Source organism: Cricetulus griseus, chromosome 8 (assembly GCF_003668045.3).
Source record: "Cricetulus griseus strain 17A/GY chromosome 8, alternate assembly CriGri-PICRH-1.0, whole genome shotgun sequence".
NCBI lineage: Eukaryota > Metazoa > Chordata > Mammalia > Rodentia > Cricetidae > Cricetulus > Cricetulus griseus.
This window is the reverse complement of record NC_048601.1, coordinates 60,255,674-60,281,480: the sequence shown is the minus strand read 5'-3', so window position 1 is coordinate 60,281,480 and position 25,807 is coordinate 60,255,674. Positions and strand designations below refer to the sequence as shown.

The following is a 25,807-nucleotide window of genomic DNA, read 5'->3' as shown; positions in this document are numbered from 1 at the left end:
CTGTGTTTACCATTGCTTTGAGATGAAGGGTTATCTGATCCTGGGATTAAATTAATGTTCCTCAGAGAAACCAGCAGCCCCTAGAAGCAAGATGGTGGCCTCTCCCTCCCCTTTCCCTAGGAGCCTCTCTGTGTCCTGAGGAGGTGGAGACGCACTGCCCGGGAACCCGGTCAGGCATTGGGAGATTTTTCTTAATCCTCTGAAGACTCTGGCAAACAGAATGGCTGCAAATAAACCCAAGGGTCAGAATTCTTTGGCCTTATACAAAGTCGTCATGGTGGGCAGTGGTGGTGTGGGCAAGTCTGCCCTGACTCTACAGTTCATGTATGAGTTTGTAGAGGACTATGAACCTAACAAAGCAGACAGCTACAGGAAGAAGGTAGTGCTGCATGGGAAAGAGGTGCATATCGACATCTTAGATGCAGCGGGGCAGGAGGACTATGTTGCAGTTAGGGACAACTACTTCCGAAGTGGGGCGGGGTTCCTCTGCGTCTGATCTATCACAAAGATGGAATCTTTACAGCCACAGCTGACTTCAGGGAGCAGATTTTAAGAGTAAAAGAAGATGAGAATATTCCATTTTTCCTGGTTGGTAACAAATCAGATTTGGAAGATAAAAGGCAGGTTTCGGTAGAAGAGGCAAAAAAAAACAGAACTGAGCAGTGGAATGTTAACTACGTGGAGACATCTGCTAAAACTCGAGCCAATGTTGACAAAGTATTTTTTGATTTAATGAGGGAAATCCGAGCCAAAAAGATGGAAGACAGCAAAGAAAAGAATGGAAACAAGAAGAGGAAAAGTTTAGCCAAGAGATTCGGAGAAAAATGCTGCATTTTATAATGAAAGCCCAAACTCCTTTCTTATCCTGACCATACTAATAAATGTAATTTATAAGCAAAAAGAAATTAATGTTCCTCAGGATTTCAAAAGGAGTGAACTTGGGCTACTCTTTGCATCTCTGTACCGTGATCAGTCTGGAAACTGAAGCTCATTGTCTGAGGCACTGTTCATTGTCCTTAGTATAAAAATGACTTTAGAGTTGGAAGATAAAAAAAGGCTTCAATTTTCTCTGTGTGTGTGTGTCTCTCTCTCTCTCTCTCTCTCTCTCTCTCTCTCTCTCTCTCTCTCTCTCAATTTTCCTCTTTTCTCCCTCTTATTCATTTCTTTTGTTGCATATTTTCTTTTGTTGTGATTTTGAACATATTTTATCATTTCCATAGTACTGTCAATATGAGATAGCTTTCCCATCATTTATGCAAAGCAAACTGATTTAAATATGTCTTGGATTTTAAACCAGATTTGTTACTAGAGTACCTATTGGATTTCCATTTCACAGCTGTAAATGGGTATCTTTCAATGACTGCTCACATTCACTGTGATGCTATTTTTGCTTGTTGATTGACACCAGCCACTCACACATACCCCTCAGACATTTTCTTATGTATCTGATCACTGTTTTGCATAGATCCCTCCATACCAGCCCAACCACCAAGAATTTATAAGCCAGGCCTTTTCAGTGAGATCTGAGTTGCATCAAATATCAGGGGGAACAAGATGGAATCACAGACCCATGTCCTCATATTCCTGTTGCTTGGAGTGTCTGGTGAGAAATTCAAAAGTATTATAAGCCATTTATAGTCACTTCTTTGTACAGAAGAAATTTACAATGTGTGCTAGCATGTAATATATCTTACACTATTTTGTCAGAAATACACTTCTACAATATATTACAAGGGTAGTAAATGACAAATTTCAATGGTTATTACATTCTGTGTTTGCATATTATTCAACTTCATTATGTATTCCTGATTGCAGGGATCTGTGCAGATATTGTGATGACCCAGTCTCCAACTTCCCTGGCTGTGTCAGCAGGAGAGAAGGTTACCATCAGTTGCAAGTCCAGTCAAAGTCTTTATTCAAGCACCTACCAGGTGAACTACTTGGCCTGGTACCAGCAGAAACCACGGCAGGCTCCAAAACTGCTGATCTACTATGCATCCACTCGGCACACTGGGGTCCCCGATCGCTTCACAGGTGGTGGATCTGGGACAGACTTCACTCTCAGCATTAGCAGTGTACAGGCTGAAGACCTGGGAGATTATTACTGTGTGAAGCATTACAGATCTCCTCACACAATGCTTTAGCCTCCAACAAAAACCTGAGTTTCACCAGCTGCCTGCACCACACACAGCACTGAACTTGCAAACTTCCCACTTCTGCATGAAACTGGAGTGTCTGAAACACTGATGAAAAAGTTTGCAAAGCTTAGAATATATAATGAGTTCAATGTTTCTTATGCCTTTTAGAATGAAAATGTTTATATGAAAATGTGAAAAAGAACTCAGTATTATCTTTCAATTCCTTCTGTAACACATCACCACAAACTCTGTTGATTGAGTAGGAGGGATTTATCTTTTTGTAGTTTTAGAGTTCTGGTGTCTATCATAAGACTCTTTGGGATAAAGTGATGATGATGGCAACCTGTCTTTTGGTTTGGATGCTGTAGGAAAGAGTATTTCCTGATTCTAGATTCTGGAGTATTTTCTTCCTTATTTGTACTCATTTCTTCTCTCTTTTCCTTTTTGTAAATTATCTAAATTTTTATTACATTTTAATTAATTAAGTACCCTTTACTGTGTCCAGGTGAGTGTGCATTTGTGTCTGTGTTTATGTGTGTGCTTGTTTCTAGGTACAAATATGATGTGGCATAGTTGTGGAGGTCAGAGTACAGCTTGGACTTGACCGAATCTTTGTCATTTGAGTTCTTCAGATCAAAGTCAGGTTTGATCATGTTTGGTGGCAATTGTCTTTGCAACGTGAGCCATCTTGCAGCCCCTTAAAACCTTTTATTGATATAAATTTATTGCACACAATGTTTCTCCAGCATATCAGATATGCACTAACCTTCCCTATTTCTCCCTCCCTTTCCTGGTATCTTCTTCCCCTAGTCCCTGTTCTACTTTTGCCCCTTTGTCTTTCATGCATACAAAAGCCTCATGGCCACACCCACTCCACACCCACGTACACACTTATACACACATATACACAGAGGTACACATCCAAATACATACACACATACGCACAATACTTATGCATACACACAGGCACACACTTATGAACTCATAGAAATACACATATACAGACACATGAACTTTACTACTTAGAATCCACATATTTTGGATCTGCAAAGAAGGAAAATTGTGATATTTGTTGCCTTTCTTTCTGGGGTCACATCTCCTTCTGAAGTACCTCTATCTGATTGCCAACTGTGGAGACTGATAAATCTCCCCTCACTCTTACTTTGGATATAATTTGTGTCAGCAGATGCTGCCTTCCGGCCTTTGCATTTCATTTCAACATTTTTAGAACAGATATATTGTGCCTCTGTATAAAATTTATTCTAACTAATTATGTCCATAATGTGATTAAAATACATTTCCTATTTTGAAGCTATGGCAGGGAACATGTGTGTTACAGACTACATAAAATTGCTAAAGATCTCCAAATACCTTAAAGAGTGATTCTGAGCAGTGAACACTTGAGTGTAGGTTGCTCAATGTAGAAAAACCTCAAATAACTAAAAGAGGTACTTACACCAAAAGATGTGGATCATAACACAGAAATGCAAAATTATAAAAATCAAGTAAAAAAGGTTGTCCTCAAATTATCATAATTTACTCAAGTATTCAACTCAATGATCTGGAATAGGTGAAATATACACAGAATACCACAAAAAATAGAAACTATTTTTTTCAGTCAATGATGTAGGGAGGAAGGATACTGATGTATAGGAAAACATAAACAAGATGAGTAAAACAATAAGCAACATAAATAGAATAAGCAAAACAAGGGAAACACAATTGGAATTTCAGTGTATGAAATACAACCTACAGTGAAGGGAGGGACACTAGCCCACTGGATCATGTGGCTATCAGGTTTTGAACTTCTGAATTCCCTCTGCCTTGCTAAAACTATCAGATTACTTCCCTGAACTTGAGCCCAAAGTCTATTTGCCATTCCCTCATCCTGAGGCTGACTACCAAGGTCCAGATACCAAAATATCAAAATTCAGCAATCAAAATCCCCTAGTGACTCACCTAATTAACATGTTCAATTTAAATTAAGCACCTCATCCTAACACTGGGCTTTTACCTTTGTAAACTGTCATTTTTCTTTTGCTTTTATCTATTTATTTATAATTTATTTTACATACCAAACACAGTTTTCCCTCTCACCCCTTCTTCTGTTCCCTCTCACTTCCCCCACAGCCTAACCCCATCCACTCCTTCCAAAGGGTAAGACCTCCCATAGGTTGTCAACAAAGCTTGGCACAGTAAGTTGAGGCAAGACCAAGACACCCCCCCTTAAAGGCTGAGCGTGGCACCACACCATATTGAATGGACTTCAACAAGCTAGTTCTTGTACCAGGAATATCTTCTGGTCCTACTGCCAAGGGTTCTTCAGTTAGGCCAAGCTACACATTTGCCTCTCACATGCAGTAGGCCTAGTTCTGTCCCATGGAGCTCCACAGTTGTTGGTCTAGAGTTCATGAGTTCCCAGGAGCTTGGTTCAGCTGTCTCTAGATTTCCCCTTCATGATATTGACCTCCTTTGTTCATATATTCCCTCCTCCCTGTCTTTGAATGTATTTCCTGAGATTGGCCTTGTGCTTGATTGTGATCTCTACATCTGGTTCCATCAATTACTGGATGAAGGTGCTATAATTAATGACAATTGGAGTATTCACCAGTCTGATTGCAGGGTAAAGTCAGTTCAGGCACCCTCTCTACTATTGTTAGTTTTAGCTCTTTCTATCAAGTTATCTCTTTCATTGGTTTCCACCTCTATCCCTCCCATGTTCCCTCATGTTCTCATCCATCATCCCCCCCTTTACCATCCCATTTGCCCCAAGTTTACGCAGGCTATCTAATCTAATTCCTCATCCCAGGGTGATCCATGCATCCCTCCTAGGGTCCTCTTTCTTAGCTAGCTTCTCTGGAGCTGTGGCTTGTAGCCTGGATATTCTCTGATTTACATGTAGTATCTACTTATGAGTGAGTAAATACCCTGTTTGCCTTTTAGTGTTTGGGATACTTCAATCAGGATGTTTTTCTTTTCTAATTCCAACCATTTGCCTGCAAATTTTAGGATATCATAGTTTTTTTTTCATCTGAGTAATTTTCCATTGTGTAAATGTGCCAAAATTTCTTTCCATGTGATAACTTGATTTCTATCCAGAGGCAGTCCTTTTCCCCTCCAGGACAAATACTCCTGCCCCCTATCCCTGGTTACATTCCCCTTTCCCTCTTAGACATTGTGCTAGGAACTTTGAATGACTGTGCCTCTACAGATGATATAACTATGACTTCTAAGATCATGCTGTTTAATACAAATTATTTAATCCCCAACCACAGACCCCATCCATTACATCTGCCTTCACTCAGAAATAAAGATGAGCTGCCTCACTGAAGCTTCATTCCAGGCTATTTTCACTATTTATATAAGACTTTCAAACTCTGTGTTGCTCCTTTTGCCCATTTGATTTTGTGAGCTGATGGTCAAGGGACTGCAAGAAAAAATGGGGGGTGCTACTACAGATATAGAATGGCAAATTTGTCCTGATACAAGAGCAGACTGTAATTTCAGCACACTGATCTCTTTTTTAGATTCAAACTCAAAACCACCAGATAAATTTTTAATTAAACTGCATGAGAAGTGAATGGTCACCATGACATCTAAAATATATCCCATCTAAAGAGGGCGGGAAGCAGGGAAGGAGGGTAGAGAGAGGGAACTGGGATTGACATATAAAAGAAGCTTATTTCTAAATTAAAATTGGTCTAATTCTTACCCTGCCTGGGGAGTAGAAGGGGGATGGGTAGGGGCAGGTGGGATGTTGCCAGGAAGGGGAGGGAGAGGGAGAAGGGATTGACATCTGAAGCAAGCTTGCTCCTAATTTGAACTAATAAAACAAAAAATAATTAAAAATGGGAAAAATTGGTCTAATTACAATTATAAAAATAAAATGAAAAATAAAAACTCACATATCATTTAAAAATATATATCCCATCTATCATGGATACATGTATATTATATATCATTTATAGTTCCAATCAACTTTCTAAAATTAGACTTCACTTTAAGCCACAATGTAAGTCTTAAGAAGAATAAGAAAATCTAAATGAAACCAGAAACCAGTACAGAGAGAAATTACAGTGAATAAATAATTAATTGAAGACTTCCCAGTAGCCTGTTGAATTACCATTGATTTATTGAAGAAGTCAGGAAGAAAACAATTTCCAGAATCAAATTAAAATAACAGCAAAACTTCACTGCATCTTTTGAGGTAGCTATGTGATGCTGAGAGGTATGTTTATGACTTTAAATACCTACATTAAAAACCAGAAAGACATGAAGTAAATGACCAAATTTAGAGAATTCTCAATTAAGTACCTAATGATGAGCCTCAAAGTGTAAGGAAATGATCAAATCAAACACAATTGCAGTGAATCATAAAAGGTGATAAATATTATGGCAGAAATTAATTAAATGTTTGTTAAAATAAAATTATTCAAAAAGTTTGTTCTTTGAGTAGATAGACAATAGCATGCAAAACAAACTAGAGCAAAGGAATCATAACCAAATAAATAACATCAGAGACAGAAGAGAGAGGCTTGCAATAGATTCAAATGAAATCCAGCTGATCACTAAGGAGTATTTAGAAATCTTATATTTCTCTCCAAAACTGGTAGACTGCACAGCAGGGTGCTTGCTATTGCAGGTGGGCATGTCTGTAGCAACTGAGAGACACACTCGGCTCGGCCTGATAGCAGAAATATACCCACATGGGTGCCAGTTGAAGGAAGGGGTATAAATGAGTTCACCAGACCCAAGATAAATGATTAACGGACCAGTGTATCCTTTTCTGTTTTCAGTTGTTGTGGCATGCCCCATGCAGCCCAAGCTTCCAAGCAGTGGGAAATTACATTCCTTGATTTTTTCCCACTTAAGGGGGTAGCATGTATCACTCCAGAACAGGTATCCATAGATACATGCACATATTTTAATGTCCCAAATTCGGGAATATGAGTAACATCCATTTGCCATAACTTAAGCGGATTCAATCCTCTAGGATTTACTCCCCAAGCTGGAGGATGTAGGAAAGTAACAAAATCCTTACAAGCCTTAACTATATCATGAGCAACAGCACAGAATATACCAAAGGGGCATAGCAAAATTTTAGAATTAGCATGGAATTGTGAATGAAATTGTTGAGCTCTATCCAATGGAAGGGAGGTGAATGCAAACTGCATTCTGGTACATTTATCCATTAAATCATTCTTTTTACTAATTGTTCCAGGCAGACCAGTATGCACTCTAATATGCTGAATATAAAAGGGTTGCGAGCACTTCCAAAATAAGGCTTGTTTACAGCTAAGCTCGGACTACCTGGCATCCAGCCAGGTGCCATCTTAGGGCTGTGGCTCTCCACAGTCCATTTCTTCTGTTTTCTTTTTCTTTCTATAAATTCATTAAACTTTTTTATATTTTAGTTAATTAATTAGCCTCAATTGTGGGCATTCATGTGCATGTTTTGGGGTTTATATGTGACATGGCATAGTTGGTGAGATCAACTACTCAGAGTACCATTGGGATTGATTATCTCTTTGTCATTTGCATTCTGGTGGTCAAGCTTTGGTTTGATTTCAGGCTTGGTGGTAAGTGGGTTTGTTATCTGATCCATCTTGGTGCTCCTTAAGATATTTTATTGATGTATATTTACTATATTCAATTGTCTTAAAAGCAATGTATTCCCAGTATGTCATATGTTTTGACCATATACACTGATCTTCTTATTTCTACTTTCCTTTCCTGCCATGTTTTCATCTCCTAGTCCATCTTTTACTTTTATCTCTATCTGTCTTATACATACAAACACGCACATATATATGTATATATATGCACATATACATACATACACACACAGATACACATGTATCCACATGCATATACATAAACTCACAGTACAGTCATGTAGAAATACATGCATACATACATATATACATGTACACACCTCTACACTGACCATGCTGGGACTCCTAAGCTGGATGGTGATTGACAGGAATTGTGTACTCTAACATAGTGTTATTAGTTACAGGGTAAAATGTTCCTCCATTTGTGAAGGCTTCAGGTGGGCTTAGCATTGGTTTTGGAGTTGAGAACTGGAGAGAACTGACTTATCCTCAGTGATAACTGTCAAGTTTAGGTTTAGGTTTAGCTTTAGGTTTAGCTTTAGGTTTAGGTTTAGGGTTCCATCCTCCTTCTTCACCCCATGCTCACAGCTCAGTGCCTCTTCTGCTTCTGATAACATTTAGATTAAAGCCACTTAGTGAAGACAACTTCTCATCTAACCACGGCACTTTATTCTTTCTCAATCTCATATAATCTAATTATTTACTCTTATTGAGAATTATCTATCCCCATGCAAAATATGTTGTGAAGACATACAAAATTCATTTAGGCTAGTGAGATGGATCAGTTGATAAGAGCCATTTCTGGTTTTGCAGTGGGCATGGACTAAGTTCCTAGCATCCATTTGCTAGTTCATAGCCATGGACCAAAATAGTTCCAAGGAACACAATGCCCACATGGAATAAATATAAAGACATTTTTAAAAGGAGAGAAAGATGAGAGATATCATATCAGAGGGATCCATTATAGTTCCGAGGAGAGATCTGGCACTAGGGAGATTTCCAGAGATCTACAAGGATGATACGAACTGACAATCTAGGCAATGGTGGAGAGGATAACCTAAATGCCCTTCCCCTATAATGAGACTGGTGACTACTTTTTATGCCATCCTAGAGCCCTCATCCAGTGGCTGATAGAAGCAGAGGCAGATACCCACAGATATACACTGAACTGAACTCTGGAACTTAGTTGCATAGAGGGAGGAATGAAGATCAAAGGGGTAACTACCAGGATGGTGAAACCCCAGAAACAGCTGGCCTGTACAAGAGGGCTAAGACCCCAGACTGCTGTCTGGGAGGCCATTAAAGGACTGATCCAGACCCCTGAGCATGGATGTCAATTAGGAGGCCTCCACACTCTAGGGGACCCCTGGTAGTGAATTAGTATTTTTCCCTGGTGTAAGAAGGGACTTTGAGAGCCCATCCCACATGAAGGGATGCAATCTCAGCTTGCATTGGACACTTGGGGGATAACCTAGGCCTGGCCCAGGATGATGTGGTGGACTTTGGGGAGCCCCAATCAAGGGCCCTACCCTGCCTGGGGAATGAAGATGGGGTGGGGTGGGGTGTGGGGAGGGGAGGGAGAGGGAGAGGGAGAAGGAATTGACATATGAAACAATTTTGTTCCTAATTTGAACTAATTAAAAAAATTACAAAAAAAGTTGAATTCTTTTGATCACAATGCTTCTGCAACTCACATTGTTTATAGAAAAGCAGTGACAATTCTCTTCCCACATTGAACCTCAAAGTAACAGAAAGTGACAATTTCACAGGACCAGACACAAAATCACCTGGGATACACCACTTAGAATACTCTAGGGAATTCTTTGCTAATCCTGACTGACATAGGGTGACACAAGAACAGGTGGTAAGCACCAAGTCAAGCTCTTCTGAGTTCATTTGCATATTGAGACATTAGCCACAGTGCAGATTGCTCAGAGCATCTTTAAAGACAGCTTGACAGTGCCCAAGAAGCAACCTCTAGTCCAGGTCTCAGAGTTGGAGTCAGCTGCTCTCCTGATGTGGGTACTGCTGCTCTGGGTTCCAGGTGAGAGGATGCAGTGCTGGGTGTAATCACTGTCAGTGTTATTGTTTTCCATGCCTTCATGTTCTGACCATTAAAACTATGGCATTTAATTAGTGTTAAGAGTCTACCTTATTTTATGGCTTCATAGAGTGTAGCTCATTACTGCTCCTACAGATTACATACACATGATGGTTTTACATGCTTTCACTCTATCTGAGACAGCAATGTGTATTGATTTCAGGGTCCACTGGGGACATTCTCCTGGCCCCATCTCCAGCTTGAATACCTGTGTATCTCAGGCAGAAGGCTACTATCTCCTGAAGGGCCAGTAGAGTTTCATTGCATATGGCATTAAGTATATGCACTGGTGCCAACAGAAAACAGGAAAACTTCCTAAACTCCTCATCCCTTTTGCATCCAACCTAGCATACGGGATCCCAGGTAGGTTCAGTGACAGTGGATCTGGAACAGACTTCACTCTGACCATCCATCCTGTGGAGGCTGATGCTGCTGGAACCTATTCCTGTCAGCAGAGTAATGTGCTTCCTCCCACCACGGCAAAACAGAAAATACCTTGGGTTGCTGTTCACTGAGGGTCAGCCTTTTTATTATTATTTTTTTAAATTAGTAACAGGCTTGCTTACCATGTCAATCCCAGCTCCCTCTCCCTCCCCTTCTGCCCCACCCCCAGCACCTCCCAAGCCCTCAGCCTATCTCCCCTCTGGTCGCCTGGGAGGGTGAAGCCCTCCATGGGGATTTCAAAAGTCTGTCATAACATCTCAGGCAGGGCCTAGGCCCTCCCCCATGTGTCCAGACTGAGAGAGCATCCCTCCATGTGGATTGGGCTCCCAAAATCCATTTGTGTGCCAGGAACAAGTACTGGTCTACTACCCAAGGCCCCATAGATTGCTGAGGCATTCTCACTAACACCCACGTTCAGAGGGTCTGGATCAGTCTCATGCTGGCCTTTCAGCCATTAGTCTGGGATCCCTGAGCTCCCTCTTGTTCAGGTCAGCTGTTACTGTGGGTTTCACCAGCCCTGTCTTGACACCATTGTTCATCACTCCTCCCTCTCTGCAACTGGGTTCCAGGAGTTCAGTTCCATGTTTAGCTGTGGGTGTCTGCCTCTGCTTACATCAGCCACTGGATGAAGGCTCTAGGATGGCAGACAAGTAGTCATAAGTCTCATTATAGGGGAAGGACATTTAGAGCATCCTCTCCAATATTGCTTAGATTAACAGTTGGTGTCATCCTTGTAGATCTCTGGAAATATCACTAGTGCCAAATCTCTCCTCAAACCTATAATGGCTCCCTCAATTATGATATCTCTCATCCTGTTCTCCTCTATTCTTCCCCTGACTCAAACTTCCTGCTTCCCCATATCCTCCTCTCCTCTTCTCCCCCTCTCTTTTTCTCAGCTCCCTCTCCCCTGCCACATGCTCCCAATATGCTCAGGAGATCCTGTAACATTCCCCTTCTCTGGGATACCATGCATGTCTCTCTTAATGTCCTCCCTGTTTCCCAGACTCTCTGGCTGTGGGATTGTAGGCTGGCAATCCCCTGGTCCATGTATAAAATCCATATATGATTGAGTATATACCATGTTTTTCTTTTTGTGACTGGTGTACCTCACTCAGGATGGTTTCTTCTAGTGCCATCCATTTGCCTGGAAATTTCAAGATTCCATTGCTTTTTCCTGATGAGTAGTACTCCATTGTGTGAATGTACATTTTCTGTATCCATTCTTCAGTTGAGGGGCATCTAGGCTGCTTCCAGTTTCTGGCTGTTACAAATAAAGCTGCTATGAACATCGTTGAGGGTCAGCTTATGAGCTCTGTATTTCACCAAACATCTCAACCATGTGATTCTACCAATACTGTTTGTAAAAAGAATGAACTTGTGAAACAGTGATTTCTTAAACTAATATGTGTGTTTGTCCTACCACATAGGCTTTATAATTTTTCAACTTACTTCCTTTTCAAAGATCCCCATTAAATTCTTTTCAATGCATACTTTTTATGTTCAATAGATTGACTAGACAATCATTTAAAATTTCCAGGAATCCTTCCTCAGTTGCTCAAATATGAGCTTTGAATATTGAAAATTGTTGGTTGTCTTGAAGATACAAGTTTTTATCCTCACCCTAATGTCACATTTCAACTCTATTTGCTTGAGATTTCAAGAGTCCCTCTTCAGTGGATCAAACACACAAGTCTCTTACAGCTGATTGAGTGTGTCCATCACAGATGATCATCTATGATCTTGGACTCATTAGCTGTTTTTTCTCCTTGTCCAATACTGAAGTTTTTTTCTATAAGATCTTACACAATGTGGACACATTTTCTTTTTTGCCTTCTTTTGCTACCTTCTTAGTTGTGAAGGGATAAAGTGTCACTATGTAATCTGTGTTCACCTGGAAATCACTGTTTAGCACACAGTGACCCTGAACCTGCAACCCACCAGGAACTGTTAAATTACATGACACCATACCCAGATCCATTGCATATTCTTGTTCTCCCATTGTAGATGGATGAACACTTGAGTCCCAAACGTACAAGCCATGATCAGGGAAGCTTTACTTTATAGAAACCCTCCACTGCTTCATAAACCCTCTTCAGGCTTTTGTATCCTTCCCATATGGAGTGAGAAACCTTAATAAAATGAACCTTGGCAACACTTGGAGATGCACATCTTTGAGTTTTTCATGTTTACTGTTCTAGTTCAGGATAGTGAAAATACATTGTATGACTTTCCTAGTGTGGCACAAGAAGTCAAACTCAGTGACTTATGAACTCAACACCTGTAATCTGAGCAGGCTATATCTGGGTACACTCCTCAGGCTCTCACAGGTTATAGTAAAAGTGTTGTCAAGGTTGCATTCCCATGCAGGTACTCAAAAACATCTCATTGTAATACCAATATACTCTTTTTTTCCAGTTTGTTCTTACTCAGTGTCCTAAGATTATCTTGACTTTACAAATGTCCTGAATCAACTATTCATGTGCCACTCTGCCACTCTGTCCAATGGTTTTCCCTGTTATTGATTGGACATATGTAAGGAAAGCCTCAAGGATATAGATTTCAAGACTGCTATTAATCAGCCTGTACTAGGAATAATTGCCTGGATGCTATACCCAAACACAGACAAGTATGTATTATATTCAAAATCACAATGAGTCTTTTCTGAAACAAATCTATATATTGAGCGTCAGAGAAAAATTAACACATTAAGTGATTTCATTTTTATTATAGATGAATAAATTTTTTTGCACATATTACATTTTGTTATCCATTTATCTGCTCATAGACACTGGGCCTATTTAAATGCTTACTATTGTGAATTCTTCAGCAACAAACATGGGTATCAAGGCATATCTATTTTATGATTATTTACATTTGTTCAGGAGTTGTTAAATCATTTGATAATTTCATGTTTTTCTGAGGATGCTCCATAATACTGAAGATCACAGTGACTGTAATAGGTTGCAGTTCCTCCAGCTGCATATACACCTTGCTCTTTCTGTTGTGACTTGCCATCATTTATAGTCACTTTAATAATTTCCTTTTAATTCAAAATGAAGTTATTTTTATGTGCAAAAGCCATAAAAGGTCAGGCAGAAGTCACTAAATAACTTCAGAAGAATACAGATCAGTGATACCCTGGAACTTCCTTTACATTATTTCACATCAGAAGAGATTGGATAATGTTTATTCTTCTGCTCCACATTGCCATGTTGAGGATGATGGAGGTGAAAGCACCATTAAGGTTTTGCATGGATGAAGCTCTGTTTTCCACAGGGTACCATACTCCACTGTAACTAGTTGGTCTATTGTTCTTCCTTTCACACAATTTCAGGCCATTTTCTATGATGTTCTAAAGACAAGTAATGGGTGATTTCAGTTGGAGGTTTGCCCTTTAGGCTGTAATGCTGTATGTGGAGATTGTGTCCCTTTTACATCATAATAGATGACAACATCCTCAGCCCCAGTTTTGCTGATTTCAGGGATGCAATATGACTTCCCAAGGCTTTCATTCACAGTGGTATCCAAGGAAGAGTGTGCTGTGTCCTATGAGCTCAAAGTCATCAACATCAGACTTCCTGGCTCCCAAGCTGCCAACAAATTAATCTCCATTATTTTTATCAAGTAGGTTTGTAGTTTGTTCACTTTTAATCCCAGGGCAAGGAATCTAATGCACCAGGGTAGAAATTCAATTTGTGGGAAAAGCAGTAGCTAAGGACACTCTGGCTTTTTCTATCATACATAAGAGAACATGGGAATTTTGTCCTTTTAATCTCCGTGTTCTTCCCTTACATACTGTGAAAACACATGTTTAACTGTAGGAGACTTTGGGTTTGGAAGACTGCTATCTACACATATCCAGTCTAAATGAGCTACAGTCAGTGACATAAAAGCACAATATGATCTCATTGTAGATGTCAAAAAGCAAAGTACAAAGTTTAGTAAAGATTGAGAGCACAGCAGAGCTCATAATACTTTGACTTGGTTAGAGCTACTCATCTGTCATATTCTTGACCTTGAGATTGGGAACTTCCTTAATCCACATACTGTTTTTCTCTCCATTATGATGGTGTGCTGGCAGTTTATAGAGGAGATCTGAATATTCTTATCAGAAATAAATGAACATTTTACATGAAAAGTAGATATAAAATTATGTAAGTAACACAAAATAAAAGGAAATGCGTGTTACTTAAATACATATTTAATTTTGATTGATATTATTGGCTTAATGTCAAAAGTTAACTGTAGATAACTACTTTGCTTTGGATATTAAATGCCATGAGTTGTCTCATAACTATATGGGTAATATTACACATTTTTTTAAAGATTGTCTCCATGCATAGATCTGACTAGTCTAGAACTTGTACCCCAGACTGGACTCAAATGTGTAATTCTCCTGCTTCTTTCTCTCCAGTTCTGGAATTGCAGATTTATTTATTTTTCTCTTTCTTGTGCTTTATACATAACTCTGGGTTTATAATTTAGTTCTTATGTATAATTTCAGAGTTCAGTAACCTAAAGGCCAGGAATGTTCTGTGATTTCTGTTACTGCTATTGATTTTCATTCTTGTTAAACATTTTTCACTTTTAGTCACCAATCTCTGATGTTGGTTCTTGGTGTTCCTAAAATTGTTTGATTTAGGATGTATGTAGCCCTTCTGTAGAGATTTTCCCTGTTCACTCTGTCAGAAAGACCATCTTAATCCAGTCTCATTAGTGCTAATTTGTATATTATCATACAATATGTATTTCTGGAATAAACACTCTTGTTCGTGTTGGGCTACAGCCATAATTTCTTGAGGAAATCCAGTTTCTTTTATTCCCCTTCCATTTCTACAAATTTAGAGTCCCATTTCAGTTCCCTGAAGTTGTGGGGAGGATGTTAGAATCTGATAGTTTATTTTTGCATTGACATAAAGCCTCTTTTATCTCAATCTTAAATTAATGTTCCAAAGGATATCCATAGAGTGAATTCTGGGTTTCTCTTTGTATTTCGGTCCCTAGTTTTGTCTGGAAACTGGAGCTCCATATTCATTTTTTTCAGTATAAGGGTGACTTTACAGGCAGAAGGTAATAAACAAAGTTAGCCTCAATAGATTCTTTTTCTGTCTGTTTCTGTTGCTCTCTGACTTTCCCTCTTTTTCTTTCTCCACCCTTCCTTTCTTTTATTGCATGTTTTCTTACTCTAAGTCTCTTTTGTTGTTCTGAATTTTTTAACTATTTTGTCATGTCCCTAATACTTGTAATCTGAGATAGCTTTCCTAATAACCCAAAGTTGTGATTAGAGCACCTAGTAGATTTATCCTTGAGAGCTGTAAGCTGATATGTTTCAGTGATTGCTTACTCTCCCTGTGAGGGTATTTTTGCCTGTTGATTGACACCAGCCAGTCACTCACACTGCCTGTACATTTCCTTATATATATGATGACTGCTTTGCATGGGGCCCTGCAGCTCAAACCAGCAGTGCAGTATTTATAAACCAGGTCTTTGTAGTAAGAAGAGAGCTTTATCAAACAGGCAGGGTGATAGAGATGGAATCACAGACCCAAGTCCTCATGTGCCTGCTGCTCTGGGTGTCTGGTGAAAAATTTAGCAGTAATATAATCTTTTTCAGGTCACTTCTTTGCATGTAAGAAATTTACAATGTGTGCTAGGACACAATATGTCTTCTTAAAGTATTGTGTAAAATATACACTGACAATATTACATTACAAGAATATTAAACAACAAATTTTGACTTTTGCTGTACTGTGTTTGTATATTATACATCTTCATCATATATTCCTGTTTGCAGGTGCCTGTGCAGATGCTGTGATGACCCAGTCTCCATCCTTTCTGTCTGAGCCAGTAGGAGAGAAGGTCACTATCAGCTGCAAGTCCAGTCAGAATCTTTTATACAGTGAAAACAAGAAGAACTACTTGGCCTGGTACCAGCAGAAACCAAGGCAAGCACCTACACTTCTGATCTCCTGGGCATCCACTCGGAACACTGGGGTCCCAGATCGCTTCATAGGCAGTGGGTCTGGGACAGATTTCATCTCACCATCAGCAGTGTACAGGCTGAAGACCTGGCAGATTACTACTGTATGCAGCATTATCACTATCCTCCCACAGTGATTCAACCTCCATCAAAAACTTCCTCCTAGAGTCTCACCAGCTGCCTGCATCACACACAGCACCAGATCTGCACACTTCCCCCTTTTGCCTGAAGCCAGTGTGTCTGAAGCACGATGAAAAGGCTTTCAGAGGCAGGCAAAAATAATGGGATCAATATTTGTATTGTTTGGTATGGAAATCTTTTACCAAAAATGTAAAGGAGAAGTCAGTATTATCTTTCTATTCCTCCTGCAACACAGTATCACAAACTTTGTTGCTTGAATATGAGAGATTTAGCTTTTGTTGCTCTGGAGTTCTGATGTCCATCTTAAGACTCTTTGGTCTAAAGTGATGATGAAAAACCGTATTTCTGTTTGAAAGTTCTAGGAAAGAATGATCCCTTCTGTTTTTCTAGTTTCTAGAGGGCTTTATTACTACATCCTTACCAGTGTCCTTTTTTCCTATCTTTTCTTTTACTTTTTACTATTAGTTAATTAAGTACATTTTCTGTGTTCATGTGAGTGTGCATTTTTCTCTCTGGGTGTACGTGTGTGCATGTTTCTAGGTGCACATGTGACATGCCAGAGTTGTGGAGGTCAGAAGACAGCTTAGACTTGACTATCTCTTTGGCATTTTGTTTCTGGGGTTCAACCTGAGGTTTGACATCAGGCTTACTATCAAGTGTCTTAGGCATATGAGTCATCTTGTTGCCCCTTAAAATCCTTTATTGATTTAAATTCATTGTACACATTTTCTTAAAACTAATGTTTTTCTAATATATCATATATTTTGACCATATGCACTAACCTTTGCCATTTCTCCTTCCTTTTCCAGTTATCCTTTCTTCCCCAGTCTATCTTCTATTACATCTCTGCCTGTTATATATATACAACCACCCATGCCTATACCACGGACACCCAACTGCACCCACATACACACTTATGTGCACATATATAGACATATATTCACATACACACAAACTCATAGACTCTCATATAATACATTTATACATATACACACATGAACTTTACTTACTAAAACCCACATATTTTAGTACCTACAAAAGAGGGAATTGTGATATTTGTTCCCTTTGTTTTTGGGAACAAACCATATCTCTTGAAGTCTCTGTATCTGATTTCCAATTGTAGAGACTGAGAAACCTTCCTCTCTAATGTTGGATATATTTTTGCCAGAAATTCCTGTCTTACATTTCATATCAATTAATAAAACTTAATGTTTTTAAGAGGGAATATATAGTGCTCTAATGTAAAAACTTGCTAAATATTCATGTCCATATTCTGATTAAAAAATTTTGAGCAACTATTTTGTAGATATGACAGGGAATAAGTATGTTATAGTCTACATAAAATTGCTAAGGATCTCCAAATACCTTAAACCTGAATGATTCTGGGCAGTGAACACTTGAGTGTAGTTTGCTAAATTTAGAAAAGGCTCAAATAAACCAAAAGAGGTGCTTAAACCAACAGATATGAATCATCACACAGAAACACAAGATCATGAAAAAAATCAAATCAAATATTATGTCCCCAAAGAATCGTAATTCATTTAAGGATTTAACTCAAAGATCTAAAATAAACTAAATGTTGGGTGAATATTTCAATAAACACACACATAAAATGGTGAATTACCACAAAAGAAGCAAAGAAAAATATTTTTCAGTCAATGATATAGGAGAAAGGCTAGTGGCATATAGGCAAATAAAAACAAGATAGATAAGATAAAACAATGAGAAACTTGACAGAAAGAGTGAACAAGGGAAAAACTCAACTGGAATGCTAATTTAAATTTTCAGTGTACCAAATATGATACACTGTGAAGAGACTGTAGCACTCTCAGTCATGTGGCTATGGCAGGTATTGCCCTTCTCCCCAATTACATCTTCCTCTGGGTAAACTATCAGAGTACATTTCTGAAGCTAGCCGCCAAGTTCTATTTGCTTATTTGGCCAATTCCTCCTCCTGAAACTGACTTCCAGGGTCCAGCTATCAAAGTATCAAAATCCAGCAATCCAAAGCCCTACTGGTTCACCTAATTAATATGTCCTTTAAGCTTAAACACATCATCCTAACACTGGGTTTCTGCCTTTATACACTGCCAATTCCCTATGTGCTATGTCTGTCTCTCTATCAAGAGGCAGTTCTTTTTCCTGCCAGAGCAAATACTCCCCCCTTTCCTGGTTACATTCTCAAATTTCCTCTATTCACCATCTTTTGTCTTATTCCCTGCCCTCTGGGGCAAATAAATTTCCTTTGCCCTGAGAACTTGGTCTTAGGGGTTCTGTGCCTATACTTTTCCTTTTACACAGAAGAAAGAAACCATAGTAAGACTGAATAAAATGGAAGAAAGGATATACTGAATTAAGATTGAAATAGAAAACACATACTGTTGAAAATGCATTGCTTAAAAAATATTATCATGACTATAATGTCAAAGAATTCTAGCATATGATGAAGAGATCAATAGCAAGAATCAGAAAATACAGAAAACTGAGATAAAAATTAAAGTCATAGAGAAAATACTGAGTGAATTTGAACAGAAAAATCCATATCTTGAAAAAATGGTAAATACAAAAATACATTTAGTTTTCCAAACAGATATCACCAGAGAAGAACCTCTCCATGTCAAAGAATGTACATATAATGTAAATAATACAAAGGAAATAATAAACATCAAAATTCATAATGGAAAAATGCCAACTCAACTCCAAAGGCAAATACATCAGAATGACAGCTAAACTCCCCTTCAAAATCTTAAGGATGTGAAAGGCATGGAACGATATCTTTCAGACACTGATAGTAAGTAATTGCTAAGATATTAGCTATACAGAAAATTGTATTGTAAATTAAGGGAGAAATAAGGACTTTACAAGAAAATCAGAATGACGGGAGTTCATGGCCATGAAAATATCACTGCAGAAGATACTGTAAAAATACTATGCACAGAGAAAAATGAAAGATCATCTTAATCATGAAAGCACAGAAAAGTGTTAATGTCATGAGAGGAATATATGAATAATGATTATCAGGAAAGGAGATATCAGTATGTCCAATGCTGTAAGCCAGAAACTGCAATATAGTTTTGGTGAGCATGGGAAAAGGAAAACAAACAAACAATAATCTAATACCCCAGAAAACTCCAAAATATCATAGAAATTAATAAACATTTATTAAAAAATATAATGTGACCCCAATTCAGCAAGAATGATACAATTATTGTTGGACTAAGTTAAAAAAAAAACCATACCCAACTGTTTTCTTCATGAAACACATCTAAATGGAAGCAATAAACACATTCTGAGAGTTAAATGATGGAAGTAAATCTACCAATAGAATGGGGGCCCAAAACCAAACTGGCACACCTCTGCTGATAACTGTTCCATTACAATCTGAACAATACTGAATCAAACAGAGAAAGACAGTCATAAGAGAAAGGAATCACCAAATGTACATAGCAATTCAAAATGCATACACTTCAAACTTTGTGGCTCCAGTTTTATATAAAAATCTGGATAGATTCTGTTCAGTTCTGCTAGCTGGAGCTTGAAGTCTACCATGGCCTGGCAGCTCTCTATGAGCTTGGCAACTTGGAGGACTCCCTCCACATCACTCCCTTCCTTCATGGAATATACTTTGTTCTCTACATGACCTTATTTGGAGACTGTCTCCAGACACCAATACCCAACATATCTCTAGTATGACCCTGAAGACGCTTTCACCTTGTTGCCGAAATGTTAATTAGACAGTATGCTCTGAGCTTTATGATAGAACAGTGCTTCCACAGATGATAACTGAGACTTGTATGAGGAGCTTTATGATAGGATCGTGATGTTTAATGCAAATCATGTAATACCCCAGCTACTGTCCCCATCCTCTAAATATCCACTTACTCTGAAATAAATTTGAGTTTCCTCACTGAAGCTGACCCCCAGAAGCTATTTTTCTGTGTACAAAGGCCATCTAAAGTTCTCTGTTTTTGGATCTATCTCTTTGTTCTCATGGGATGGTGACCAAGAGACCACAAGGAAAAAGAGGCCCCACAGATAGAATGGACATAGTAGGTCAGGCTTGTCCTAATACAATAGCAGAGGGTAATTTCACCCCACTGCTGTATTCTTTAGATTAAAACTAAAAACCACCAGAGAAATTTTAAAATTAAGCTGCATGAAAATGAATGGCCACTATGATATCTAAAGTATATCCCATCTTGCATATATACGTGCATATTGTATCATTCTTAGCATCCCATAAATCTGCTAAGAGATTAGACTTCATTTTAAGCCACAAAGTAAGTTTTAAAAAGAATAAAAATCAAAATGGAGCTATAAACCAGTGCATAGAGAAATTACTGAGACTAAATAATTAATTGAAAACTGCACAGTGGCCTTTAGAATTAGCATTGATTTATTGAAGAAGTAAGGGGGGGAAATACAAACAATTCCTAGAATTAAATGAAAATGAAAGAAGAGCTTCCCTGCATCTTTTGGAGGTAGCTATGTGATGCTGACAGAAAAGTTTATGGCTTAGATCCTATATTCAAAAACCAGAAAGATTAAAATAAATGAGAAAATTCAGAGAGATCTCAAATAAGTACCTAATAATGAGCCTCAAGGTCTAAGGGAATGATCAAATCAAGCACAGTGGCAGTCAATGGTAAGAGATGACAAATATTATGGCAGAAGTTAATGAAATAGAGTTGAAAATAACAATACATAAAATTACTCAAAGAGTTTGTTCTTTGAACAAAAGTTGGACAACAGCATGAAAATTAAGCTAAAAAAAGAAAAATACCTAAATTATTAAAATCAGAGATAGAAGAGAGAGGCTTGCAAAAAATTCAAATGAAATCCAGATGATCACTAAGGGGTAATTATAAATCTTATACTTCTCCCCCAAACTGGAAAATCTAGAAGAAATAGGCATATTTCTACACACAACTCTCAGAAAATTCAAAATAATATCAACAACTTTAACAGAAACATAGCAAGCAATACTATTAAAGAAGCAATAAAATGTCTACCAAAAACACTAAAGACAGAACTTGGGGACATGAAGGAAAACCACCAGATCTCTGTAAGAGCTGGAAGCAGGAATAGATGTTCTTAAACATCAAAATGCTGATTTAGAACACAGGAAGAATGACAAAGAGGATCAGAACCTCCAATCTGTAGAAGAACAGGTACAACAGGCATTTGCCAAAAAAGCTGGCAAATTGACCAAGAACTAGATGAAAAACAGAGAAAGATATCGGACCTTTTGAAAACTATGGGAAGGCTACAGAATGAAAGAATAATAGTGTCAAGGCAGAGCCCCAGAATCAGAGGAAACTTCTGCCAAAAAGGACAAGAAAGAAGTTTTGCACCCAAACAGAGGGAATTCAGACTCCCTAGAAGCCTATATGACAAACTGTACCACCATCACACCTTTACTGATTCCCATATTTCAGAGGTTTTATGAGAAAACTATAGATTTAGAAGCTATCTAGACATACTGATTTCATAGAGAAATAAGCTGAGAATGGAATCTGAAGCATAAATACAGCTATTTGCAAACTCCATGAAAAGCGTCAAGGATGGTACTGCCTCACACATTGATCCCTTTGAAGCATCTCATCAGAGAGAAACAGAGGACCTCATTCACCAAAATGCCTTAGAATGTCCTCTTACAAAGTAGTCAACCTGAATAGTAAGATCACAAGTCAAGAGGTACTTATAAAACATTTCCAAGGCCAACTTAATGATTTTCAGGGTAATCAAATTTGGTCAGAAATCCTACAGGACAGATTTCAAAGCTCTTGGGAGAACTGAAATAAGAAAAAGAACACCATACACCAGAAATGAAGCATTTCAATGGCTTCGAAATGATGACTAAGCAGATGGAGGATAAGCAGAGAGAGCAAGAACTCCCGTAGATAATAGAGCAAACACTCCAAGTAGTAGAAACTGAGTAAACAAGTTGAGAAATGGAAGAGACTTGCACAGCTAAATATTGGGGAGATGGACAAGTTCTGCACAGAATTAGACATTATACTAGATGGCTTGTGGGAGCTTCACAGTGGTTGATGTGCTAGCTGCTCTTTCAGATGAAATAAGTACACCAAGAGTTTTGCCTGGAACTTAGATCTGGGTGGCCTTGTTGGCAGTCAGGTTAAAATGTGTCACTGTTGGAACATTGTAGAATCCCGTCTGTAGTATCCTATTTGTGTAACCCCATGTTGTGGTGCCAATCTGTAACAACTACAAAATCATTTTATTGTCCTTTGATAGTATTAAAATTATGAGGATTGTGATCTAGCCAATTGTTAAAATCATACTCAAATTATTAATGTTTGCAACATTTGGTTTGCTGTGTGTTTATAGATCAAAAATGTCAGAGCTCATTGTGATAGGAATTTGACATGATGCTAATGAGTCTTTAGATACAACATAATCAAAAAGGCAGATCTAGATTTTGATACAGCTGAAACTACTGGAGACATCCTAAAACAATTAAAAAGGCCATTTCATTTTGATCATCTTTATTCCTTTAATAGGAGATATTGTAGCCATAAAAACATGCTTTGCTTACCATTATCAAGCTTGCTTGTTAACTCTCAATGAAAACTTGGCTCAGATGTACATGGTATCAAACTACTCACTTCCCCCTAGCCTTTTTTGTTACATAGTCTGGTTGTCAAAGACAGCTAATATCTTTTTGCCTCCAGGCAAACTAAGACAGGTCACTCATCATGTAATGTATGTTCCAATGATGGGTAAGGTTGAAAGTTGAAATAAGATATCCTAAGACAGACACAGTCATCTGTCTTGTCGCAGAAGCAAATTATTAATTAAATTTAGAAGAAAGGGATTGTTAGAGTCCATAGAAATGGCTTTGATTCATCTTGACTTAAGGCCACAGAATTCAAAACTATCCTTAATCTTCCAAGGTTAAAGTCATAAGAACTAAAGGTCTGAGTAGCCACTATAGGATGTTTGGTTTTAGGTGTGAATGTCTTATCTAAATAAGAAGAGGCATAGACTAAGTCATGGTTACTAAATTTTTAAAGAATTAAGGAAGAATATCTGTTTCTTCCTTTGATCATAATAAAGAAATTTTTTGCCATTTACCCTTTTTGGTTAGGGTATATAAGAATGTTGAAGAAAAAAGGTGACATGATGACTCTTGACTCTATTCTGTGTCTCTGTCTTTTCCTTAGTATCTTTACCTGCCATTTCTCAATCCACACTCCCCCTTTCAGTTAATAATTGGGCAAGTCAGCTGTATCCAAATGAAGCCTCACAAAGACAGATATACAGATTGGTGATGTAACATGTGGTTACTACAGGTGGTTAATACAGGACATTTTTTGACAAATAAGAATCCACTTCACAGTCATACATGAACACCACCAGAGTAACATGTCAGAATTAACTGCCCTGAACTAGCAGGTGTATTTTACCAAATCCATTAACTTATCACATTTGAGATTACTTTTGAGGAATTTCCATGTCAGAAGACCATGACTAGCAAGGTTTACTGCAAAAGGGTTGTACCTAGGCAACAGTAGAAGAAGAGAAGTACTCATCCTCAGCCACATTTTATAGATTAGATATGTGCTTTTCATTTCTGTATGACAGAAAATCAGCTCTTTCTTATGGAATAGGAATAGTAATGTGGGTCTCATAATGTGAACAATCTCACCAACTGAAAGCTGAGCTATAGAGCATCCTCAATAATTTAGATGACAGCACGTTCTCTTAAGCTTTTAGGACCTGATAAAAAGTGACAAGTTAGCTGTAGGTTAATGTATCCCTTAATGTAGGCCAGGTCTAGTGATCAACAGTTTTATTTTTTGCCAATTCTAAAGTTATAAATGATATAAGAAGTTGTACTTTTGCTGTTGAAAAATGTATATTATGTGAAAAAAATAAAAAATTCACAAAATACCTAGTTTATTTTGCAGTGCAATTTGTAAAAGAACATAACAAATGTGTAAGATAATGGTAATTCATAACTTCAGCTTTTTTATTTTCATGTCTTTCCAAGTCTGTCTACCAGCCCCTTAATGGAGTTGAAGCATCCCATGGAGACACACTTGGTGTTTGCACTGGGTGCTACTGGTCGTCCATGTGGAAGGTGCAGGTGATATAAAAACAGATGGTTGGTCTTATCTCCAGACAGCATGATAAGAGCTGCATAGTAAATTATATTTTTGCCGCTTTAAAATGTAAAAAGAAATCAAGTCTTTAGATTATATTTTATAGTGATAGCACATTTGATTTGGACTACATTCCAGGTGCACATACCAGTCAATGCAATTCAAAGGTTACACTTGCAAAGGAGAACTTTTCATATGGGACAGGTGAGTGAGTCTTAGTGAACTCATGAGAAAAGGTTGTGAAGTACAGCAGCTGTTCAAACAAGAAATGAATTTATTGCCTTCATGCTAATATTTTGCAATGTATGTATTTTAATTTTTTCTTAGAGAGAACTAAAAACATTATTATTTCAATTTTTTCTTGTACATTTTAAAGTTATAATACAAATAACTTATTTTAAAAACAGTGAAGTAAATAACTGTAACTTAATATTTGCTTGTGAACCTGTAACAGTGGCCACACCTTTTGACAGTGGTTGCAGGTGAACATGTGGCTTGTTAAAGGGAGAGGATCAGGGATCTTTGCCCCTTCCAATTTTACAGAGCATCAGGGAAGCAGGGTCTGCATCTTGGAGCATGAACACAATTGCAGTCTCTTATTGTTTTCTGTGTAATTTATTTCACCAATAAAACTCCAACAATCATTCCCCTGGGTCTTGTAAATTAATAGCACATTCCAGGATAGGCTCCAAAGCCACAGAGAAACCTTGTCTCAGCAAAAAGTTAACTTTAAGCAAGCAGCTAAAATGTGTACATGTAGCTACTGTTTAAGGAATATAAGGTAAATCTAGGCAGTTTTAAATTCAGCTGTGCTAAGTTTCAAATGGTTTACTAAGTTAAAACTGGTTACAGTCAGACTGAAAATTAATTACAGAAATAAGACCTTACCTAGCCACTTGTGTGCTTAATGTGTACTTAAGGCAAGTAACTAAACAGACAAAAACATCTAATGCTTCAGAGACCTGCAGAATATGGCATTTAAAATGTTATTTTAGTTTATAATATCAGACTGCCAGATCCTGACAGTGACCCAAAGATTCCAAAGAAGATTATGAGGCACCCCAGTTCCTGCACCTGGACCAGTGAGCAAGATGCTCAGATGTGATACCTGCTGCCTGCCAGGGCTTGGCTGAGACTGTGGACAAAGCTACTGGACACTGGAAAATTGATTGTACCCCTTTGCCTAGACAAAACAAGGTCAGTCTTTTCCATGTCCCTCTTCCACAGAGAGAAAAAAAAAAAAAAAACCTCTCACCTTA

At 38.1% G+C, this 25,807-nt stretch overlaps 1 protein-coding gene, 1 pseudogene and 1 gene segment (V, D, J or C); all 3 read left to right on the top strand.

The window, feature by feature from the left end:
* Window positions 1-220: 220 nt before the first annotated feature.
* Window positions 221-840, top strand: LOC100769446 (ras-related protein Ral-A-like). The gene is given in 2 exon segments (XM_035448812.1): window positions 221-512; window positions 515-840. Coding segments are annotated over 2 exon segments (618 nt in total).
* A 714-nt stretch (window positions 841-1,554) lies between these two features.
* LOC103161837 lies at window positions 1,555-2,144 on the top strand. The segment is given in 2 exon segments: window positions 1,555-1,603; window positions 1,816-2,144. Coding segments are annotated over 2 exon segments (378 nt in total).
* A 13,685-nt stretch (window positions 2,145-15,829) lies between these two features.
* On the top strand, window positions 15,830-16,444 carry LOC103161838 (annotated as a pseudogene).
* The last annotated feature ends 9,363 nt before the right edge of the window (window positions 16,445-25,807 follow it).